The following is a 20,000-nucleotide window of genomic DNA, read 5'->3' on the forward strand; positions in this document are numbered from 1 at the left end:
GGGTATGGAAGGCGGGAGGGTGAGGTGCGGACGCTGGCTGGCGCGAGAGCGTGCGGGAGGGAGGCGGCGAGGGTGGGTGGCGAGGAGCGTGTTGCAGCGCACATGATCTTTTGCTGTGGGCGCCGCTGGTAATGGCGGGCCGGTGCCGGGGGGCGGAGCTTAGCCTCTCCTCCTGCAAACATTGGTCCGCCCTGCAACACCGCCCGCTGCACCACCACCTCCACCTCCACCACCACCCTCCTCTCTCTCACCCACACCACCACCCTCATCATCCACTGCCATCAATATCCCCACAAACGTCACTATATTGTGGAAAATATCCCGAAATAGCGAGTGTAGCGGCGGCAGCGAGTGGGCGGCAGGGGACTGCAGGTGGCGGGAGGCGTCTGGCACAGGGACGCCACCACCCACCCGAAACACCACACACAAAAAAAATGGCGCGCAGAACCTCCACATCATTAGTCCTTCCAAATGTACATCCCTAACTCTTGCCTCCGTCCTCGTAATGGTCCTCAGGCTCGCCCTAATACCCTTCCTGTCCCCATCTCGTACAGGACTCGGTGCGGTATCCTTCCCCGAGCTGGTGGAGAGCTGTGTCCACCTGTCAGCCTGTGAGACGTGGAGCGTGCTGTACACCAGCCTATCACAGACACAAGGCGGGACCCGAGCTGACTTGCCACCTACACGGCAGACAGCGTCCAGCATGTCAGCCAGGACCGCTCAGCACGGACACCAGCACACCATCACGGGGCAGAGCATGCGTCAGGAATGCATGACGTGTTTGGCAGTGTGGTGGGCGCTGATTTTCCCTCATGAAGCATATTTACCAATAAAACAGCGACGTGGAGATGAAGCAGCTCAGCAAAGCAGCTGTCAGAGAAGCTGCGATACTTGCTGACCAGCAGTTCATCTTCAACTCCTTGACAAAGGCCGATTGAATATTTTACCTTAGAGCACAACTCTCAGGCTTAAAAAAATAAAACGCCATCCCAATTATATTATTTACTCATTTAGTTATGTGTACTGTGTACACATAACTATATATATATATATATATATATATATATATATATATATATATATATATATATTTATATATATATATATATATATATATATATATATATAGTTATTTGTATACATGCATATTATATATACATGGGTTTTTTTTTACTACAAAATAAGTTAACATATTGAAACTGATTATTGATGCTTGTGCGCGTGATCAGATACTACACAAACATTGTATGATGTTTGGTTTTCTTGAGTATTCACTTGACAAATCATTATGTTTACTAAAATAAACAACTGCACTTCAATAAAGGCATTTTGTTGTTATTGATAAAGCCCCACCAGGTGACAACAGAAGAGGCAGCGCACTGGTGCCTGCAGCGAGCAAAGGTTGCTTGCTGCCTGTCTGAGACTTGTCAGAGTCGACGCCGATGATGGCTTTACATTGTTAGTAACTTATAGCTTTAGGAGAAATTATGGCACCTGAAAAGTCCGCCATTAGAGTTGAGCTCCTGTACAGTAGCTGTTACTGTTACTTCTCTGGCTAAAGATTTCAGGGGAAATACAATAAAAAACCGTTTCCTGTCTGAGCCCCACACCTGCCGGCGCGAGGCATCACGCACTGCCCCGTCACCTCGGCGAGGCTCAGCATCAATAACTCGGCTTCCTGGCGACCATGCGCTACGTGATCCATCCCAAGCGAAACATTTCTCGGCCTCACCTGACCCGCTGACGGTCACCACCAAGGTTAATATCAACCAACGTTGGGAAGCCTTCCGAATGTAGGCGAGTGAGATATGAGAACCGACTTGCAAGACACGGCGAATGTGCTCATGTTTTAATTACATGAAGAAAAGGATAAACGGGAAAAAAACACTTCACACGACGCCTCACACGACCAGTCCATACACAGTTTCTTTGAGGGGTTTTTTTTCTTCATAAAACGCCAATAAAATACATACATGTAAGTATTTTCCCTACACACACACACACACACACACACACACACACACACACAAGGAACTTCATATCAAAACTAACTTCATACAAAAGGAATACTAAAATCAATATCACTAATGAGTACAAAGCTACTTACGTATAATGACTGTGATGAGGTCGACGAGTTCAGGGAACGACGACCAACCGACGTGTGGATGGATGAGCCTCAAATGACAAAGGTCAATGGTACATACAACACCGGTGTCGTTTCCTCCACTTGCGGCGAACAATTCCAAGGGTACACTAGACTCCCAGCGCTACCTCCAAGTAGTGTTCCTTGCAATGAGTGTCCAATGTCAGTGTTGTTTTCCTGCTCTACACGGAGGTGGTGACCCGTGTATTATGCGAGGCGTGTCTAACGCTGCCTTGCCTGTCCTGTCTCGTCAACAACAGGTGTGGTCTTTCTGACACAGTTTGGGCACCTTTGACGACCTCCTCTTTTTGACAAATTTAGTCACCTAAACTGATAACAAGCAATTTTTCTTTCGCAAACTTTAACAGGAATTTAGAGTTTTGTCGACCATTGCTTTAAAAAGTATTTCAGATCTCACTGTCCGTAAGTTACTCAGTTATAATTATGTTGACGCCCGACACAGACCGGCTCCAAAAATAGCGTGTATGTGAAAGGACCGCGAAGACGGAGCCCAGTTTGTTGAGTAGTGCAGAGCGAGGCGTGCTTGTCGGCGAGGAGCCTCCGTTTTACCTTGAAATGGCTCGGCTCAACAAGAATAAGTTGGAGGCTGATAACACCACCGGGCTGACGGAGACATGTGATAAAGGAGTCTGTTTATCTCGGCGGGATCCGCGTGAGGTGAGGCGGCGTATTAGCAGCAGAGAAACGAGAGGCGTGCTGCGGGGCTGAGGCGATGAGGTACTGCACACGCTGCCCTACTCACTGGCACCACCACACTGCGGGCACCCGGCACTGCCCCACCACCCCTGCCAGCCTGCCCACCCGCACACCCCCACCCCCGCCCACCGACCTACCTACTCGCCCACAAGCTTACCCCCCCTCCTACCCACCTACCCAACCACATGTCCTACGTTACACACACACACACACACACACACACACACACACACACACTCACTAAAGTCACGTCATCTCAAGGCCAAACACCTCCTCACCTTCACCACAGTTCACCCACTCGAACACAGAACCTCCAACACTCACCTGGGGCTCCCGGAACACCTGGAGGGCCCCGTCGTGGCCGAGCTGACCCACCCCGTGGAGGCACATCACGTAGGCGGCGGCAACACTCTGGAAAAGTTACGTCCAATCTTAGTTAAGGCTCCTGAGTGAGTTTCTCAAGAGGCGGCCCTTGGTGTGGCCTGGGCGTGTCCCTCCGCGCTTGTTGACACACCGAGGTGGCCAGCCGTGCCTCGGGGCGTATGTAGCATCAGACCGTTGGCTGCACGGGCCAGGCACATAAGCACTGCGTACATGTTCTTCATAACAAAAGACAGGTGATACGCGTGCGCTGGAATAACTTAAGTTTTCTGCATGTTCCATCAGATAAGCTGAACTAATATATATACTCTAGATTCTAGAACTTATTTGTAGTTACATAAATTCATCACCGCAATCGAGTATCGTTTCAACTACATCATCATCATCATTAAGGTCATCATTTCAACAAGAGATTATCTGAACCAAGGCACGGCGGTATCCATACATATAATATATGAAAGCAGAAACTTTTACCATATGAATTATATCAACGTGTAAAAAAATGTGGACAACTGTCACAGTAAGAGAAAGAAATAAGAATGGACGTAGGGTGAAGGAGGAAGAGAAACGAGAGAGAATAAAGTCCCTGAGGTAGGATGGCCGACGGACTCCCAAGGGAAGAGAAGTTATGAAACTAGTCTCTGGGCAGGTGCGCTGAGGGGAGGGGCGGGGAGTGGAGGGGAGATGGAGTGGGTAGGGAGAGGGGGAGAAGGAAAGAGTGGGGAAGGATAGGGAATGGGTAGGAAAACGGAAAAGAGACGTGAACAAAATAAACATATAGTAAAAGTATGTAATAAAAGAAAAGTGTGCGTTTGATGAAGACTAGGCTGAGAAGGTACCGGGAACGTTCGTTGCTCTGTATTCCATCAAATTTAGCAGCGTTAACGATCACGTACGACAATTTTGAAAGATGCACCACAGTCACCGCAACTGCAATAACGACTGAGGAGGCAGGAACATCAGCAACACTAAAAAGGGTAGTGACAACAATACCAGAAGTATGTACTTTCATACTACAACCACCATCACCAACAACTTCTTCAAAAAATCATCAACAAAAATATACACTATTATATATACACCACTACCACCAACACCTCAATAACAATTTCTGAACATCTTCCCGCTTCAAAGGTAATTATCTTCACCTTCCGACGTGGACAATAACCCCTCAAACCTCAACCCGACCAATATTTGTTTTCAGACACTTTACACCAGGTTCGCAGCGTAACAACGGAGTACCAGCCATTCCCGCCCTAAAAGTGGACTACATTAACTACGTCATAATGCACGTGACGGATTAGTTAGGAGTGAGGTGCCCGGTTCGCTGCCTCCATGTTTTCCGATAACCCGGGCGTCAGGTGAACCCAAGGCGTGAGGCTGCCAGACGCTCGGGGCGCGGCATGCGGGCTAACTTGGGGCAGGAACACCATTTGGCTTCCTTTGTTGATGACTTTGTACCATGTGAATGAAATGATTCATGTATGTTATGCTCAGACCCTTCGACACAGCCTCTCCTACTGGAATCATGCAGGCGTTCATCCATAAATTGGTCATAAGGCAGGGGCAGGACAGCTAGGAGCACCAGTTACTGCTCTCAACTGGGTCACGAGTTTGTACCAAGTGAATTGAATCACTCCGGTATACTTCTATTCTTAGCCTTTAATATAGCCTGACATACTGAGGTCAAACATACAGACGTTCCTCAGTAACTTGATCGTCAATTTATAATTCGCAGAGATAAACATCGTATTCAGAGCAGTGTGACAGGCTGTGCCAACTCGGGCAGGCGAGAAGCAGCTATTTCGGGGAGCGTTTAACGTAACACCGAGGATTAAATAGTCACCCTTCCTGCAATCAATAGGGATGCTGGAGTCTTCGCTGTTACTGACAGTAGAGATGTGCCGATAGTATCGGTATCGGCAGTATCGGCCTTGATTTGTAGTGTCGGTATCGATATCGGCAAGGTGAAAATATGGCCGATACTCCGACACTTTTCTATTTATTACGTGATTCAAGACAATTTCGACTCTATGACTCTCCTTTTTCTTGTTTTTACTACTAACTTTAATTATAGTTATTCCCAAGTTCCCTTATTTCTAATCTTAAAATGCAAGTAATTATATAACTATAATCTCAGACATGTAATCAAAATAAAGTATCTGTATTGGTATCGGTAAAGTATCGGCCAGTTGTAAGTATCGGAATATCAATATCGGTATCGCTGAAAACTGAGTATCGGTATCGGTATTGGGCAACATCGTGGTATCGGCACATCTCTAGTTGACACACCAATATGTTACAAGATACCTAATTAACAAAATAATAACCTACACCGTGATAGGAATGCGGTTACTGAAACGCAAAATAGTAGGTCACTACGTTTTTATTTTTATTTTTTTTATTTTTTTGATTTTTTTTGAGCGTCGTGTCTTTGGACTACAACAAAGCATCAATAACATACTTCCAGTCAAAAACAATAGAAACGTTGGTGTTGTGAAGCAGAAAGGAGTCTATGTTGATACCGGTACAAATAGTTAATCAATGAAAGGTGTGACATAATCTTCCGTAGCCTTCGCTCATTTCCAATTTCCTGTGTGAATCCCCTGATGATATAGGTAAATGGCCTTCTTATATACCCATATATATTTTTTTATACCTACATAATCTTCCTATTAACCTACAGAATCATTTCATATACCTAAATAACCATAGATACCTACATAACCTTACATACTCGCATAACATGTAGCAACTCGTCTTAATGTCTCATAAGGCTTCATCCTGTCATACATTTTCCCTTTTTTACACTCATTACCTTCCTAATGAAACGTTAAGGTGTGTGTTAATGAATTCACTGTCACTGCCACTTTGTAATCTTTAAATCCGCAGACAGACACCCACCTCACCAGGAGCATAACTTTCATGCACTCTTTATCATCTCTCATATCTCCCACAACGTGTCAGCAGAAACGTTCAGTATCCCAAGAGTTATTCTACGGTCAGTTATATGCAGCCTATCACTAATCATACCTGCATATTCTTATCTATATGTGCAACCACGTAGCGCTATTCTTAGAGGCATTGATGACTGCATGAGTGCAGAATTTATATTTTTACCTAATATGACCTTTAATTGTTTTTTTTACTTCATGTTCAAACAGTGACTGATGTTGCATTTAAGTCTGAGTACACAGAACATTGAGTTTGCTTGGTAGCACATGGGTGTTCGAAAGGAGTCAACCTGGATGAAATCAGCAGAACTGATGCGCAAAACACAAGTTCACCACTTTCTTGGGCTAACTGTTCAGTCACAGCATCCATAGCTTGCACTGTACTTGAGCTACTTCCTACATAAATGAAAGAAAAAATGCATCAATGAAGTCACTAACAAGAAAGTGATAATAAGTGACTCAATTACCATATCTGAACTGATAAATATCATAATAGCTGAGCATTTCATTATGTGATTCTTTCAGAATACGACCAACACTTATTAAATGGAAACATTCAGAATTCTCTTGTTTGTATATAATGCAATAGACTTAAGCTACTTTTTTAATATCATATACAATGCTCAGCTCTGTGATAGGTAATCTCCGTCAGCTTTTCACCGATCCTACATTCCTCTAACCTCTGCTAAATAAGAATGACAGACACGGCAAAAAGCGAAACTCTGCTTCCTGTGTTTCCTGGAATTTAGTTAGTTTTTGCACCAGATCATCATTCTGTCAGGTTATATTATCTTAATAATGTTTTCTTTTCTCATCCCTTCACCCTGAAAGTATAAATTACGTCTAACACTCTCTCTCTCTCTCTCTCTCTCTCTCTCTCTCTCTCTCTCTCTCTCTCTCTCTCTCTCTCTCTCTCTCTCTCTCTCTCTCTCTCTCTCTCTCTCTCTCTCTCTCCAGTGTCTTGTTAATTCTCCCTCACGCCTCTATACACCGTCACTTCGGTTATGGTTTTCACATTAAAAGTTACTTAAGCATCACTTTTCAATATCGGGTCGTGCCGGGGCCTCTCCGTCAAAAATAGGCGGCGTGCTTTTTCTAATCATTTTGTCGTCCTGGCACAGCGGCGTGGAGGGTGCGGCGCCACAAAAACACCAATACCAGCCAGCCACCATAGCCACCTGAAGTCTCCTCCCCGCACCCTCACCTCCACCATCCTCTCCTACGCTAACGCCACAACAGCCACCACCACCGCTGCCGCCACCGCTTCGTGAGAGACAATCAATAAGGCACAACGCCACGCTGCCTCCTCGACAGCACGGGAATTATCCACTATTTCCCCGTCAAGCCCGCGTGATAAACTATGACGGACGGCGAGACGCACTTCCTCGGCAGGCAGGCAGGCAGGCACGGAGGCGAGGCGGTGTGTGTGTGTGTGTGTGTGTGTGTGTGTGTGTGCGTGTGTAAATAATGAAGAGATAAAACGTGCAAATAAACAAAGAGAGAGAGAGAGAGAGAGAGAGAGAGAGAGAGAGAGAGAGAGAGAGAGAGAGAGAGAGAGAGAGAGACTTCAAATAGTATAGCGTGGCTGCTCCTGAGTATAGAGTGACAAGACTCGGGTAGTTGCTCAGTGAAGGTCAATGTTAAGTAACACGACACCCACAACACTTAACACATGAGCCGCACTACATTTTCCTCCGTCGACACCCCCCTCCTATCTGTCGTCTATACATATTAGGAAATAGTCTATATACCCAGAAGTGCAACAGAAGGAGAGGAACTGATGAGTGTACCGAGGGAAGGGCGTCGCCTCATATGCTTCCTGCCAGACGTCATAAATTGTAAGGAAGAACGAAGAGAGGCAACCGAACACCCGAAGAGCCAGCCAGTCAGTCAAGACAGTCGTGTCGCCCTGGAGGTCAAGGGTCACATGATTTGAGATCAAGTCTAACAGATGGAATGAGACGATTGTTCATGTGTATTTGATTTAACTTTTGACTAAACACACACTGAGAAACGCTTGCCCTTTGTTTATCTTCTCGTCTCATTTCTAAGCCAGACAAGGTGAATCTACACAAAAGTAGATGACACCGTGTCAACCCAGCTGTCTATATGGAAGGGTTAACGATTTAGATGTGAGCCGTCTGAATCAAGAATATGTAAAGTCTGATGTCCTGGTAAAGAAATTAAATTGTTTGAAGTAAAAAATTTGGTAAAAGAGTGTTTCTGTTACCATGAAACATCGGCGACGACTCTTAAGTAAAATATCACAAAGCACTCAACGTGCTTCACCTTTCTAAACTGGAAAAAAAAAAAAGTTTTACCCAAAGTTTAATCGCTCGACGCGCCATTGGCCTGTGACAACAGACAGCATCACTTGCTGTGTTACCGTCGCTGTCACCACTAAGTCCCACATCTCGTTCCGCCACCTCTTACTCTCCATTAATCCATCAGAAAGCCTGGGGATCAACACACACACACACACACACACACACACCTCCATCTCATCTTGTTAATGGCTCGCTCGCCTCGGCTCGAACGGCTGAGCTGGTGGCACTGTGTAATTGTCAAGTAATCGCGTGTTAATAACTCAGAGACGCCCGCGGCGGACGGAGTCGTGGCGTGGTTGCAAGAAGCCGGCTTTAGGCGGGACAGCCATTAGCGGTATTGGCGGTTCTTGCAGCTCCATCTACCGGCGGGTTTGATCGTGCGGCGTGATCCAGTGCTTTTATTTCCTTGTTTTTCATTTAATCCCGAACAGCGATGGAAAGTCGGTTGTTTTGCCGCCCTTTATCTCCGCGGCCGCGCCCTATCTGCGTATGCACCTGTTTGATGTGCTAACTAACTTAATGGAAATTTAATTATTACTGGCAAGAAAATAGAGGATTGTGTGCATCGAGCTAATGAAAACAAAAAGACACGAAAGTGTGTGTGTGTGTGTGTGTGTGTGTGTGTGTGTGTGTGTGTGTGTGTGTGTGCATATATATATATATATATATATATATATATATATATATATATATATATATATATATATATATATATATATATATATATATATATATATATATATATATATATATATATAAAAGCCGTACGAGACACATCTTCAGACTTACAATGAACTCGCTATAAGCAGCCCTATAGCTGTACTACGTCTTCCCTTCTAATTATTGATGCACGAGGAACTGCACTTTCTATTCCGAATGAGCCAATTACGGTTTTTCGTTTGGTGTGGTCAACGCCCCGCCCTGCCAGGCGTCCGCGGGCGACTCGACGATGCAATAATGATGAAATCTATTGGTTTCTCGGAGACGAAGTGACGTAAATACTCCACTGACGCCACCACACAAAAAATCTCTTGGAAAGGCACAATTCACCATTATTATTTTTACCCAAAGTTACGTTTTGAAAGTATGAAAGGATATCCAGGTTCCAAGAATATACTGGAACGACTACCAATAACATCGTAGCTTGAACAATCCCACAATACAATACACATCCCAGCCTATATAGACAGCAGAAACGATGGTGAACTATATGAGCTAAGATGGTTTCTAGTGCACATTCATTTCTTCATTGTGCTTCGTCACCCACCTTTGCCAAGTTCCTTATTTCAGCCTTACATCTCTCATTGGTTTGGTCTTCCCTCAGATCCCCGAGCACACCCTTTCAACGTGACATCCAACAGGGTGGAGTGGCTGGACCGCTGAAATGTGCATTGAATGAGCAGCCAAGAATGCCATAAAGCCGTATGTATCACACCTTCAATGACACATCGACAGTTCCTTCTTATTCAAAGTTATTCATAAAATGACTCTAGAAGCCCTACCCATAGATCCCACTAATCAGTTAAAAAATGTGGCGTGACAAGTGGAAAAGATCTCAAGATTGAGTCACCCTTGAGGGATATCTGAAGGAGACGGGAAGTCGGGGACACCAACCCTCCCTGATAACATCATCTTGAGTGCACGGTGAGGTTCCCACAGCCGCTCCCTCCTACCTCCTCCCACTGCTAATTATGTGACTTCTTCGTATCGTGCAGCTACTTGTTACCAGCCACGTCAGCGATACTAGTAATGTTTTCAGTAGTGTGACACATTTGCACAAATAGGGAAATGAAACATATCTAGCATAATTTCACTTTACGAGGGTAAATATGATTTAATGATTATATTTTCTTCAGTTTCTGTCTGACTAAGAACAGCGAATTCAACTGTGCCTTCACCTTAGACTTTAATAAAATCTCTCTCTCTCTCTCTCTCTCTCTCTCTCTCACACACACACACACACACCAAAAAAAAGGGGGTGGTGGTGGGTGGGGGCGATAAATACCCTACACCAGGCCTCTGCCCTCCCTTTCCCTGTCTTGTTCTGCTCCGCTCCAACAAATACCACAAGGGAGTGTCGTGGGGGTTTGAGGGGGTCCGCCTGAGGCTGCCTCTACTTTCCTGTTTTCATCCAATACGTACTACTGCTAGCACTTGTTCTGCATATCAAACTACTTTTCGTTACGTGCACAATGTATTTCCTATTCACTTGTTCTTTCACAACCAATGGCCATCTGACTGCAAAAAAGTGATAAGCTTTCTAGCAGTATCATTTTGTCTCCAAACTAATCTGTTAGATTAGAACCAAGTGTCAACAAAGAAATCGAACACTTAGAAATGTAATGTAGCACATTTTGTATCACATAATACACTCATTAGGGTAATTATGAAGAGTCTGTGATAGTAGGTTTATTTGCGAACAGGCAGGTATATGTTGATGTTTCCGATACATTTGAACTAAAAGAAAATTCATGTGAGTTTTTTGAAGAGTACTAATAGAATATACAATGTTATGTGACAGTGAAAGCCACAAAAAAATCAACTGAAAGCTTTGGTGCATCATTCTCAAGTGAAAGAAAGATAAATCGAGTAACATACATTTTTTGACTTCTGAGGAAAAGTGAATCAAACTTTCACTGGAGAACTAAAACTCAACCTCTGAGCTTTACCTACAAATAAAAGAAAGTGTAGAGAAAACTTTCAGGATTTATTAAACGTTTAACCTGACAGACCCAAGAGTAGAATAACACCATCCATTGAACTCAACTAAACACGGCGGCTAGACAAAAGAGAGTGGAGGGAAGGACAACACAGACCCGAGCCACGAGGGACCAAACTGAGCTTTTAGGAGACAGGGGGAAGTGACGGAGGGCAAGACGCTCTACACTTGACTGACACGTTGTGTATCATTGTCACTATTGATCTCCAAGTGTTATGAGCGAAGGGTAGTGCAGAGTAATGATTGTGTTGTGTTCCAGGGTGAAGGTATTCCACTATAGAGCCGATGACTGGTCTTGCCCTTCGTCGTGATGGCTACACACACAAACATCCGTCCTTTCGTCCCTCTACGGCGTCTATGCCTTCCCAGACTTGAGCGGAGGACGACGCCGACCTTGCTGTTGTCTTGGGGCCACGGGAAATCCAATTCAAACAGAAAATTCTTGACGAATCCAACATATCATTTGGCATTTCAACATTTGATCACGGCACAGCAAAGTAAAGTCCTGCAGTCCTCCACCCAGGATGAACAAAACAAAGTGGCCTCTCCCTCACAGGTTGTCGTGGGCCCAGGGGAGATGCGTGCATGCTTCTTAATTAATATACATGTATGTAAATGGGTTATTAAACACTATTAAAAATAATCGTAAGTACTAACATAAACCAGGTGTTGAAGCCCTGAAGCCCTTGTACATGAGCGGGCATGACTATGGACACTGTCTAACACGTGGGAAAACCTCTCTCAAAAAAAAAAAAAGAGAGAGAGAGAGAGAGAGAGAGAGAGAGAGAGAGAGAGAGAGAGAGAGAGAGAGAGAGAGAGAGAGAGAGAGAGAGAGAGAGAGAGAGAGAGAGAGAGAATGGTCAGACGAGAGGTACACGCGGCTCCTCAGGCACCTTGGGCACACAACTGGATCTGGAACGAGTGGCGACGTGGACAGACCTCTGTTGACAATGACCGACTCGCCGCGAGGGCCGCTGTACCGCCGTGCATTCCGTTTCTATTTGCTAAACATAAAAGTTTCCTCTGTATGTATATGTTAAATCTAAAAATGCAACAGTATAGCAAACTGATGAAATTTTACTTGTGCTTAGTTAAAAATATTCAAATCATAAAATATGATTGCAATTTTGCCACAAGAATCAATCAACTAGCCAATTAGACTCCGGACCATAGGAAGGAGGCTTGAAAGAAGGTGATGGCCGCGCCAAGTAAAGGCAAAGATATCACACGTCAGCCGACGGATACACAATGAGAGATGCAATAATATGATACTAACCACTGACTGTATTCAAGAGAGCAACAGAAAAACAACGCTTGCATCAAGTGATTCATAATCAACAGTGAACTCAACACGGCACAGTGTGCCAAATAATAACTTGAGATCTAAGTTAACTAAATAAAAATACAAGTCTTCATTAAGTATACAAGATTATAAAATAAAGGTAGAAAATACGTATAAGCTAAATATAAATAACTTGACCGATAAAAACAAGGCTGAAAAAAATAAGTACGAAAGTATCTAGGAGGGGCAAATCACAGGAATGAGTGACTGCTTTCTGCTGAGGCTGACGAGGCCGGGAGGCGACGCTGCAGGACCACGACCACCGGAGTCCCACGCGAAGGCCGTCAGGAAGCAAGGACGACCGACCAACAATCACCTGCCCACCACGCCACCCACCTCTCCTCCTACCCCCAGCGAGAACCCCAGCAGACCCTCCACACCACCTATCCCCAGCAAGTCGTCGCTGCCACAGCCCGCCAGCACATCTGAGGAACACACAGGACAAAACATGTATCTTAACGTGTGTGTGTGTGTGTGTGTGTGTGTGTGTGTGTGTGTGTGTGTGTGTCCATTTGAATAAAATTATTTATCTAACATTAATTTTCCAACCCTTCTCGACGTGCCCAGCTAGTGTTTCATATTGCAGGGTTCAAGTACTAAAACCAGTTTCCAGATTCATATGACATCCATGAAAGGAACCAAGACATGGCAAAGAGAATTTCCCAAGCAACATAAGCACCAGTCGACAACTATTAATTACTTTGCAAGCAAAGAATGGGTGAATAATTAGTCATTAACACATAACAGTTAATGAAAAGCGAAAAAAAGTCACGTGCGTTTATGCACTGATATGTACATCATCTACTGAGTAAGTAGAATCTGCAGGAATGACGGAGCAGCTAGGAAAATATAAATTATTTCCACCTGTAAATCACACACCACCACCAAAACTTCAACGAAGAGCTACCCACCGACGGGCAGTTATGAAATAGAGACAGAGTAGGACAACATATACAGACTGCAAAGGGCAATGACTTCAAATCTCGAATTCATCATGACCAAAGAAGGAAAAGGTGATACAGAATCCAGTCCCATGCAAGGATATATACCATAATAAAGAGCGAATACATGATGCAGAATTCAACCAGTAATCACAAGCCGGAGGAACAGAGTAGCCTAATAGACTTGAGGATAAAGCAACTAAGAGTAAATAAATTAGCATTTTCATGGTAATTTTGCCCGAAATTCCAGAACAAATGATAGTATTTACCGATTGGATGAAACGGACGGAAAGCAAAGAGCATGCATAACTTACCTCTTTGGAACAGCTAAACAAGCAAAACTCAAATCATGCCGAAGGGTGCCAAGCTAAGCGGTTTGAAGCATAACACAAGACAAAAGTTTTCACGCAAAGAAAAAAAAATGCTGGACAATAAGAGAAAAAAGAAAACTGGACAGATGTAGCAATATTTTACTGCGATTCAATTAATATTAAAATTAAAGTTAATTGCATTGGATGTTAAAAAAACTACGTGAAAATTAGTTTCATAAATAAAATCAAAGAAAGCAATCAAAACTTAAGCAAAATAATATTTTAAGACTTGGACAATGAAAGAAAATTAAAATAAACGTTAACAATAGTATAATGAATGACTTGTTTAAATAAATTACTGGGACGATACCCCTCACTCTTTAAAAAAATAGATTTATGTAAATGTGCTGTACCGGTCTGGGCTTGCTATGGAATTTGTAATTTAAGCTTAATAACTTACACAGTGATAAAAAGGTTAAAAAAAGTTACCAGGGAAATGAAAATGGAGGAAAACTGAGACCTGGGAAAAATTGGAGAATGCCTTCAGCTAAACTGCTGATACTTAATTAACTAACCACTTGGAGGCGGCACCAGCACTAAATTATGTTTGATTGCATTCGTGAAATCTAGTTTTAGAAGAGTTTCATATTAGTAGACAAGCTCTCCCTCTGACTAGTTTTTCCTTTCTTTACCCTCCCCTCGCCCCTCACTCACCAGTCTTCCTCCATTTCGTTGAACTCCACAACACCGTCTCCAGCAGCTCTCTCCATGTCCTCGACCTGATGAAGAAACAATACAAAGCTGAGTGGCGGTGCATCGGTAAACCATTTATATGAGGGCTACATATGGCATATTACTTAAGAAGGAGTCATGATGTACATGATGTCAATTCAGAAAAAAGGACAATTGAATGATGCATTATCTGAATCCCATCAAACTATCGTACGGATGGAAATGTCAGGATGAAGTTTAATTAAAAGAGATGTGGCAGAGTAGTGGTCATGAAAGAGGGGAGCTGTGAACAGAACTACATAACAGTCATTGGGTGAATAGCGGAGGGGAGGTGGGTGGCGTTGAATGGCATTACTAGCTGTGGCAGACAAAACAACAAGCGCCGCCACCACCACCACCACCACCATGCGAAGATGACATTCACGAGCCGGTGTTGACTTTAAAACTTTATTTACCCTTCAACCTTCCATTTCTTCTTGTCTGGCTCCGGGTACTCCACGGAAAAAGACAAGGCTAGGACGCATTAAAAATTGAATAATTTCACAACACATACAACAGAACACACAAATATTACCCACATATATTTTCTTATTACTTTACACAAGAGGCCTCCTTCATTCCTAACCTCACATATACATGAACTCGGGTCTATATCTACTCTTCAACCTCAAGAGCTAACAGTGACGCCCCACCAGCAGCCTTTTGCAGAGCGGTGACCTCACAAGCTTAGAAACAGGCTCAGTGCTATGTGGTGAGGGATGACGTCTGGCGGACCGGCTGCACCCAAACCTTGTAGTGCCGCCTGCCTGGGGGCCGCGAGGAGTTCCCACGAGGGTTAGGTGCCACGAAGGGTCGGGGAAGGAAGGAGGAAGGGAGGCCGGGGAAGTGTGGGCGGGGTGTGTGCGGGGTGATGCTTGTAAAGTCGGGGGTTTAGGATGGGGGAATGTGCGGCGAAGCGTGTGGGGGATAGATTAGAGGTGGCTATGTGTATATGTAAGTACGTTCGTGTATGTGTGTGTATGTGTGTGTGTGTGTGTGTGTGTGTGTGTGTGTGTGTGTGTGTGTGTGTGTGTGTGTGTGTGTGTAGGCAGGAGGGCGCGCTAACGAGGGGGTGGAAGAGAAAGGAGAGGGGTGGGCGTTGGTGTGGTGGTGGTGGAGGAGGGAAGAGAGCAGAGCAGAGGCTGGTAGGGAGTGGGATGATGGATGGCGGATGAGAGTGGATGTGGCTCACGTGGCTGCTAAGAGCTGGCCATGATGGACACACATGATGGATCTGTGGCTGACTTCCTCCTCTCATTTTCTCTCCCTTTCCTTACACCCCTCCTCCTCCCCTTTCTCCTCCTTCTCGCTTATATTAATCCACACTAGACCATTACACACACGCTCCCCCTCTACACCCCCACACCCCGGACCAGAAGGCACACAGCAGAGACACACCCTCGTCCTCCACATGAGACAGTGTGAGTATTTCCGCGGCGCCTGACTCAGGGCTCATCACCACCCAGGCGCTCTTCCGCTCCCCTGAGGTTTTTGTGAGCGTGCATTCAAGTTCCAGTGACTTGCGCCGCCGCCTGGGGAAACAGTGTGGCAGCAGCAGCAGCAACAACCCGGCAAGGCCACGAAGTCTTTTTTGGCAACAGCTCCTCCTCATCGATCTTTCCCCAGTCACTCCCTCTCTTCTGTGTTAATGTGCTTCGTCTGCCTTGGCCCTCCAAGGGAACCACGTGGTTACACAAGGAAATTTTGACATAGGAAGCTTTCATTTTTCCTGTTTTTATTTTTTTTCATCCACCAACACCAACATCTCAATTTCGCCGCTTCTTCCCTTACCCTGTCTTCCGTTCCTCTTCAGACTTATGGTGACCTTACTCAACTGCCTAAATTAAAGTTGAGTCTCCTTAGAGGCATTTCCACGATCATTATCTCGTCACTCATCAGCATTTCCTCCGTATTGTTAACGGCGGTGAAGAGCACAGCGGCGCCTTCCTCTTTCACAGTCCGAAAAGAATGCTCTACACCATCCCCGTTAATTGCTGTGAGCCTCATGGAACACACACACACACACACACACAAAAAAAAAAAAAGAGAGAGAGAAAAAGGATTCGCCTGGGTGATCAGACTCGGCACCAAAGCTGTGGTGCCGTAGCTGCCCACTGAGATTGATTTTATGTGAAGGAAATATTAATGATGAAAATACTAACCATGATATCAATAGTGAAATAAAAATAATAATTATTATTATTATTAAAATATTAAAACTATCGATAATATTGACAAAAAAATTATTGATAATAACAATAATAATAATCTTATTACTGTAGTGTTAATTTAATTTTATGAATAAAACAAAACAACGATAATATTACTACAAATAATAATAAATAATAATAATTATAATCATTATCAAAATAATCGATACTATTATGAATAAAACAATAAAATACCGATGATGATGATGAGGAGGAGGAGGAGAAAGAAGAACAAAACCAAGAAGGAAAGAAGAAAGAAAAGAAAGACAGAAATAAGAAAAGAAGGATGCGTGCACCAACGGCTTCATTACTTTTATCATTGGCAAAACGCGACCGTACAAAAAAGTCAACAGATAATAAAGAGAACGTTTGAAAATGAGCGCAACTTTATAACTCCCTCTCTCCCTCCCGCCCCGAGAAGTGCCACGTTTTACGGCCGGGAAAACAACAACAACAGGAATGAATAAAAGAATGATCCGTGCAAGACCACAGAGAAGCAGCGCAGCGTTCAAGGATTAATAAGGTTTTACGACTTTCAATACTGTACAACAACTAATGTACCGCCTCTAATAACAAATAAAAACTTAAGAAATTATAGAGGGCGCAAAGACACTTCAAGGAGCCAGCCGATAATCAGATAATTAATTGAGAGTAAGGAAAAAGAGAGGCGCAAGGGGTGAGGGAAGGGAAGGGTGCAAGACGGGACAGCAAAGAAGAGGAGGAGGAGGAGGAAGAAGTAAAAAAAAGTGAACTAAGGGGAAATAAAGATGAAAAACAAGCTATCATAAAAAAATAAAAGAGAAGACAAACGACGAGGAAAGACTAATATATATAAAAAAAAAGAAGAGTACTGCAGATAAAAATATAAAAAAAAAAATCAATAAAAAAAGCAGCAGAAGGTGAGCAGAGGAAAGGTGAAGGAAGAGGAGAAGGAGGGACACGGAGAAACAAGGCTGAGGAGGAGATGGGCTTCCTCCTCTATTAATGGAGCGATGGGCTTTTAATCTAAATGGCGCGAAGGGTTATTATTATTTATGGTGCTCGGAGGGATGAGACATTTATCGCCCCAGCACGACATAATTTTAACCGGGGGGTGGGGGTAGGTGAGGGAAGAAAGGGGAGGAGGGAGGTAGGGGAGGAGACAAGAAGGGAGGGTGGTAGGAGAAGAGAAAAGAGGTACAAAGACAGGGAGAGAAGGAAGAAGGTGAAGGCAAAGAGGTAGAAGAGGGAGGGCAGAGCAGAGGTAAGCGGGGGACGGGGAGGAGGGAAGGAAGAGGTGGAGGAGGTAGGAGAGGAAAGAAGGGAGAGTGAGAGAAGAAAGGGGTACAAAGACAGTGAACGAGGAAGGTGGAGGCAAATAGATGGAAGAGGCAGGGCAGAGACGTAGGTATGATTGGAGGAGGAAGGGAAAGAAGTAAAGGAGGCAGGGAGGGATGGAGGGGTAGCGAGACGAAGATCTGCAAGGGGGTGCATGATAGCGATGACGCTGCCCTCAATTTCACGAGTTCTATTCATTAGCAAGGCATAGCAGTCTCTCGGAGCTACGAACTCACTCTATTAGGAAACGTTAGGAAAATAGCAAAATAAGAGCTGAAAAAACACTGAAAATGAGAAACAAAACATGTGGCTCCGTCTGGCTATCTATATGTCTGAATCTGTTTGTCTTCTCTTTTGATCTATCTATATATCTATCTACAGTGTATCTATATCTAATTTGGAAAGATTATTCTACCATACACACACACACACAACGGATAGCGAGACGGCCCCGCGTTCAGGAGGACGCGAGTTCAATCCCCGACCGGTGCCACCAAGCTGGGATTTTTCAGCCGCCGCCGAGTGGCTTAAAACTACCCACATGCTGCCCAGAAGACCACCTATCAACCCGGACTCTAGATTCTAGGATTAAAGATGAGCTCCGGGAGGGCTGCATGAGCCAATGCAAGATGGCGCCACTATAAACACTCGCCTGCGCCAGAACGGGCTGGGCTGACCATCAGGCCCCACCAGGAAGAAGCCTTGGACCGACCATCAGGATCCACCGGGAAGAAGCCTACCGGCGCAATAGCCCAAGACGTAAAACACACACACACACACACACACACACACACACACACACACACACACACCTCGCCGTGCATGGTGGTGGCCCGAGGCTGGGAGAAGTGTGGCGGTGAAGTGGGTGAGTGACGGGTGTAGTGGGTGGCGAGGCGGCCCCCACACCCCTGATAGGCACGGATTAATGACCTGCATTACTCCGCAGCCACTCTATATAAACGATATCAATCACCCGCCACTACCCCACCACCACCACCACCACTACAGTAACCCTCTCTCTCTCTCTCTCTCTCTCTCTCTCTCTCTCTCTCTCTCTCTCTCTCTCTGGCAGATGAAAGCCTCTAACTGTTCCATAATTTGACTCAAAAGATCTAAATTTGTCTCTACACTCATATAACCCCTCCCTCCCTTGTGTGTGTGTGTGTGTGTGTGTGTGTGTGTGTGTGTGTGTGTGTGTGTGTGTGTGTGTGTGTGTGTGTGTGTGTGTGTGTGAGAGAGAGAGAGAGAGAGAGAGAGAGAGAGAGAGAGAGAGAGAGAGAGAGAGAGAGAGAGAGAGAGAGAGAGAGAGAGAGAGGTGTGTGTGTGTGTGTGTGTGTGTGTGTGTGTGTGTGTGTGTGTGTGTGTGTGTGTGTGTCGGAGCAGTTGCAGGGAAAACAAACCATTACAATCAGACGATGATGAAGCCACAGAGCAACACCCGCTGGCCCACAGGAATGCAAACACCAGCATCTTAATTAAATTCTCTTTAAAGTTCCCTCCTCCTCCTCCTCCTCCTCCTCCTCCACTACCTCGTTTCTTTCCTTTCCCACCCTGTCGCCGGTCACAAGTTGAGGAGAGGAAAATTAGCAAGCCTCCAGCCCCGTTACTCCTGCCATTAGTAAAGACGGGGATCAAAGCCTGCCAGCTGGGTAAACTCCGCTACACCGAATGTTTTCACTCATGTGGTCGTGATTATCAACCCATCATGCCCCTCTGATTCTTTCCTCCTCGTATATTTCCTTATCTTCGTCCGTCTAAATATATATTCGTCCGTATTTATATATCAGTCCCTCACCCTCTTTTTTTGCAGGGTGCCTCTACCTTAATCATCCCTTCCTGGCTATGTTCACTTGCTAGAAAAGGGGAA

The 20,000-nt window shown here is 44.7% G+C and overlaps 1 protein-coding gene across 5 annotated transcripts in view; it reads right to left on the reverse strand.

The window, feature by feature from the left end:
• Positions 1-20,000, reverse strand: part of LOC127001509 (ubiquitin carboxyl-terminal hydrolase 48-like) — a 102,616-nt gene that overhangs the window by 18,523 nt on the left and 64,093 nt on the right. For 2 of the 5 annotated variants that reach the window (XM_050866118.1, XM_050866139.1), the window contains 2 exons: positions 14,550-14,614; positions 10,919-13,008 (listed from right to left, as the gene is read on the reverse strand). In XM_050866118.1, the coding sequence (XP_050722075.1) occupies position 13,008; positions 14,550-14,614 (66 nt within the window). In that variant the 3' untranslated portion in view covers positions 10,919-13,007. Of the gene's footprint in view, positions 1-3,184; positions 3,272-10,918; positions 13,009-14,545; positions 14,615-20,000 lie in introns of those variants that run through there. The other 3 variants (XM_050866129.1, XM_050866109.1, XR_007755318.1) reach the window with 2 other exon arrangements.

Source organism: Eriocheir sinensis, chromosome 2, assembly GCF_024679095.1.
Source record: "Eriocheir sinensis breed Jianghai 21 chromosome 2, ASM2467909v1, whole genome shotgun sequence".
In the NCBI taxonomy this organism is placed as follows: Eukaryota; Metazoa; Arthropoda; class Malacostraca; order Decapoda; family Varunidae; genus Eriocheir; species Eriocheir sinensis.